Below are 4,188 nucleotides of genomic sequence, written 5' to 3'. Positions count from 1 at the left end.
TTAATGTGAATAACTTAAGTCATATTTCCATACCGTTCATTAGAAAGATTGACTCAATACACTAACTTAGCATGAATAACTATCAACATATCCTTTATAGGATAAGTGTGCTAACATGATTATTCAGGTTGTGGTGGCGTATACTCTAAGTGCATGATGCAAAGAATCACTCCTGAATCTATATACTCCTCTGGAAAAACTATTTCACTTCTCCAAGATTCATATTTCTCATCTGCAAATAGGTTAATTTATAATACCTAATCAAATAAATACATTATTAAATGTAGAAACTGAAGGATTTTAAAAACCAACTCTTTAATAGAAATAAACTCAATGCATATCTTCATGAGTATATGTTCAGTGTACTTCCTGTCTTTGCCCAGGCAATTTTTCCACAAAATTAAATAAAGGTACTACTTTGTTAGTTGTTGTTGTGAGAAATAAATAAATTCATATAGCATGAAGATAAAATTTTTTAAAAAGTCTGACGTGTAGATGGCACAAATTGTTGTTTGCTACGTAAATAAGATAAAGGCAATGAGATTTGCTATCTTGCAGAAGTTCTGTAGTAGAAATGACTATTCCTATCACTTCACGGGCATCGGGTAGTCCTGCAAATGATTCATACATACATAAAAGTAAGAATAGTTCAAAGACACAGGTTTTAATATGAAGCATTCAGTATAGTCTCGTGTGATAGATGCTAGGTCTGACATGAGGAAAGAAAATTATGACAAATTACTTGAATTCAAGAGGGTCTATGAATATACTCTGACAATTGCTTTCCTTAGAGCATCCTTTACATCCCTGTTCCTCAGACTATAAATGAGGGGATTGAGCATAGGAATGACCACTGTGTAGAATAAAGAGAGCACCTTGTTCTGTTCAGTAGAGTAGCTCGACTTGGGCATCACATAAATGAAGGTAATGGTCCCATAAAACAGAGTGACTGCAGTGAGGTGGGAGGTACAGGTGGAGAAGGCCTTGTGGCGGCCCTCAGTGGACTGCATCTTCAGGATAGTGATAAGAATGTAGATGTAGGAAACAGCTATGACAAGAATTGTCACCACAATAATGGAGCCAGAAGAGATAGAGGGGATGATTCCAATAATGGAGACATCTGAGCAAGACACCTTCAGCAAAGGGGAGAAGTCACAGAAAAAGTGATTTATCTGATTTGGTTCACAGAAGGACAGACTTAACACACAACCAGTAAATGTCCAACCATTCATGCAGCCACCAACATAGGACACCCCCAACAATAGAAAGCAGACTCTAGAGGACATGAGTGTAGAGTAGAGGAGAGGTGAACAGATTGCTACATAGCGATCATAGGCCATGGCAGCCAGAAGGAAGCACTCAGCTGACCCAAACGACACTGTAATACAGAGCTGAGCTGCACAGGTAGCCACAGGTAGGACCAGCCCATGTCCAAGGAGCTCCATAAGCATTATGACTGAGACTGAGCTTGAAAATACAACATCTACAAAAGCCAGATGGCTGAGGAATAGATACATGGGTGTGTGCAGCTGGGAGGAAATTCTTATCAATGTGATGATGCTGATATTGCCTACTAAAGTGATGATGTATACTCCTAGAAATATCACAAAAAAGACTATACACAGCTTAGGGTCCTCTGTTAGTCCCAAGATGACGAGCTCTGCCACAGTGGTGTGGTTTCCAGCTTCTGTCTCTTGTGTGAACTTTTCCTGTTGAGGGAAATGAAAATATTTATATTTATAATATTCTCAGTTTGCACACTGATAGATTTCTTTCATTGGTCACCTACTTATTTGTGGTTATCTCTTCTGCCCAGCACATAAATACCCTTCTCTTGGAAATGTCGTTTTGCCCTTTCCTCTGAAAATGAAGCTGATGAGCTGCAGTCTCTGTCACTTGGAATTCTTTGTATGTTTCTTTAAAGTTACTACTCAGTGTTTCACTATTAATATCTCCCTATAATGCTTCAGGTCCATAAACTCAAATAATCTATTCTCATGATACTCATCATTTATGGATATTCCCGCATACACCTCTCACACTCTGTTCCATATCAAACATCCTTTTCTTCAACCACTCCACCTATACTTTATATCTGAGTGATACCTTTCTTCTTTCTTCAAATTGGTAGCCTCCCTAGCCTTTTTGTTGTGCTGTATATAATAAGATATAATTACATGCCATTTAATTCCCAATTTTACAGGTTTGTTAACACAAAAACATATCTATCACCCCTAAGGCATAGACCTAGTATATTCTGGAGTCAGATATGAGTGATCATAGCCCAGGAACATACAGTCAAGTTGCTTCAACTACCCTTTGTGACAACAGTTTTATAAGGATTTTAATAGTTACATAAAAGAAAGTTGTAACCTGTCACTTTACAAATGTATATGGTGGAAACATCAGGCAAGGAGATTATAGCAATACCGGGAAAATCTCTGTTTAGATCTCAAATGTTGTCTGATTACATTCTTAGCTTTAGAAGTGAGTAAATCCCAAAATGTTTCATATAATAGTACAAAAATGTTATATTAGACACCAAAACGTGGGATCAATTGTTAGTAAGGGGTATATGACAACCCAAGAATATTTAAGGTAAGTTTGGCTTTTCTTTTTTTCAATTTACATCCTCATCCTATTTTTGTTAGCACTGTGGTCAGGGCTCTGTACATTTTAACCACTATGCCCAATTTAGATATATTTTAATTGTGCTATGTTTAAAGTTAAAATATAAGAATATAAGAATTTGGTTTACATTATCAATCCTTACCCATATAACTTTTGAAACAGCATGATAAGCCCTGAATGAGTAGAACATAACTTATCAGCATTCTTTTCAGATATGAATCTTTATAACTGTTAACTACCACACGTAGAAATCCCAAAAATATCTCAACCACCATGATACTAACATGAAAAATATGTTAATTTATTACAGCAATTCAATGCTTACTTGGTTATTTTAGGACAATAATTCAAAACAATTACCTTTTGAGCTTCAAGGTTTATCTACCTAATTCTGATTAAAGAAAACCACTGAGCCAAATTTCTCTATATACTTTATTGACTTCTGGAATTCTTTCTTGATTAAAGTGCTTATGGAACTGCATATGCCTGCATGATGTTCAGTGATATGAAATACTGCACAGAATCTATGTCATCTTCCTGGGTCCAATATCCAGAATACTGTAGTCTTCATTCATGATTTCTCAAAATATATCTCCCTATAACATATAGTTCTTGTAAAATAGTTTATTTTAATATAAATGTATATAGTGAACTAATCTGGCAGCTATATTTCTTTACCTTTGCTAGTCCCTAATAACTACACAAAGAAACCAAGATTTTTCTCAAGCTGCACCTCAATAGCTGAGCAATTAAATAATTTATATTAAACGCTAATGCTAATCTGGCTACCTCCCATGATTCAAATTAATACTTGCATATTATTACCAATCTGGCTCTTTGAGCTTCTGATGTTTTTCTTCTCATTTTGTCCTCTTGGACCCTTCCTCGTGGCTCTTCATCCTCATGACAGATCTGAACCACTACTACCACCCCTCGCCCTCCTTCCTATGGCTGGTGGAAGTTTCTACCCTATTCTGTTTTCTTTCAAACCACAGGGGATCAGAATTTATTGACAAGGCAGAGAACAAATGTGAAGAATTGTTCACACAAAGTTGTGTCAGTGGATTCTTGGTATAAGCATTAGAATGCTATGTCCAGATTGAAACAAGGTATGATGTCAGAGAAATCAACATTTGAATAACACAGGGATAACCTTTACATAGTGTACAAAAACATTATGCCTAAATTATTTCTTCCAATTACATAATTTTCAAGAGTCATTCTAGAAGATGCTATGATTATATCCACAGACTTACTAAATACAATATGTATAGTATACAATTTTCTGCTAAGTTTGTTTATGCAGCTCTTGGGAATCTAAACGTTTATTACAACCAATAATATCAGTATTCAATATCTTTCCAGAACTAAGTAACAATTCCTTAAAAGACTCAATTGTTTTTCCTTTAGTAAAAAATAAGCATTTAGTTTCACTGATGAGGAGCCTGAGTTCTTCCAATAAGTTAACTGGGAAGAGCAATGACTCATTGTTCAATATCTGTAGCCCATTCAAGAATAACTTGTACCATTTCTACAATATAACTTGATTGTATTCAA

General features: G+C 35.5%; 1 protein-coding gene across 1 annotated transcript; it reads right to left on the bottom strand.

Annotated features, from left to right (window-relative positions):
- Positions 1-384: 384 nt before the first annotated feature.
- On the bottom strand, positions 385-3,522 carry Or5p52 (olfactory receptor family 5 subfamily P member 52). Its single transcript, NM_001408747.1, has 2 exons — positions 3,457-3,522; positions 385-1,709 (listed from the first exon to the last, which is right to left on the bottom strand). The coding sequence occupies exons 1-2, from the start codon at positions 3,493-3,495 to the stop codon at positions 759-761; spliced, it is 990 nt and encodes a 329-aa protein (NP_001395676.1). The 5' UTR covers positions 3,496-3,522; the 3' UTR covers positions 385-758.
- Positions 3,523-4,188: the final 666 nt, after the last annotated feature.

Source organism: Rattus norvegicus, chromosome 1 (genome assembly GCF_036323735.1).
Source record: "Rattus norvegicus strain BN/NHsdMcwi chromosome 1, GRCr8, whole genome shotgun sequence".
NCBI classification, from domain to species: domain Eukaryota; kingdom Metazoa; phylum Chordata; class Mammalia; order Rodentia; family Muridae; genus Rattus; species Rattus norvegicus.
Note: the sequence above shows the minus strand (reverse complement) of the source record. Positions and strands in the feature narration are given on the sequence as shown.

Coding starts and splice junctions, on each gene's coding strand:
- Or5p52 (NM_001408747.1), bottom strand. CDS start 3,495: ATGAGAAGAAAAACATCAGAAGCTCAAAGAGCCAGATTG. Junction 1,710..3,456: donor AAGCTCAAAGAGCCAGATTG/GTAATAATATGC, acceptor TTCCCTCAACAG/GAAAAGTTCACACAAGAGAC.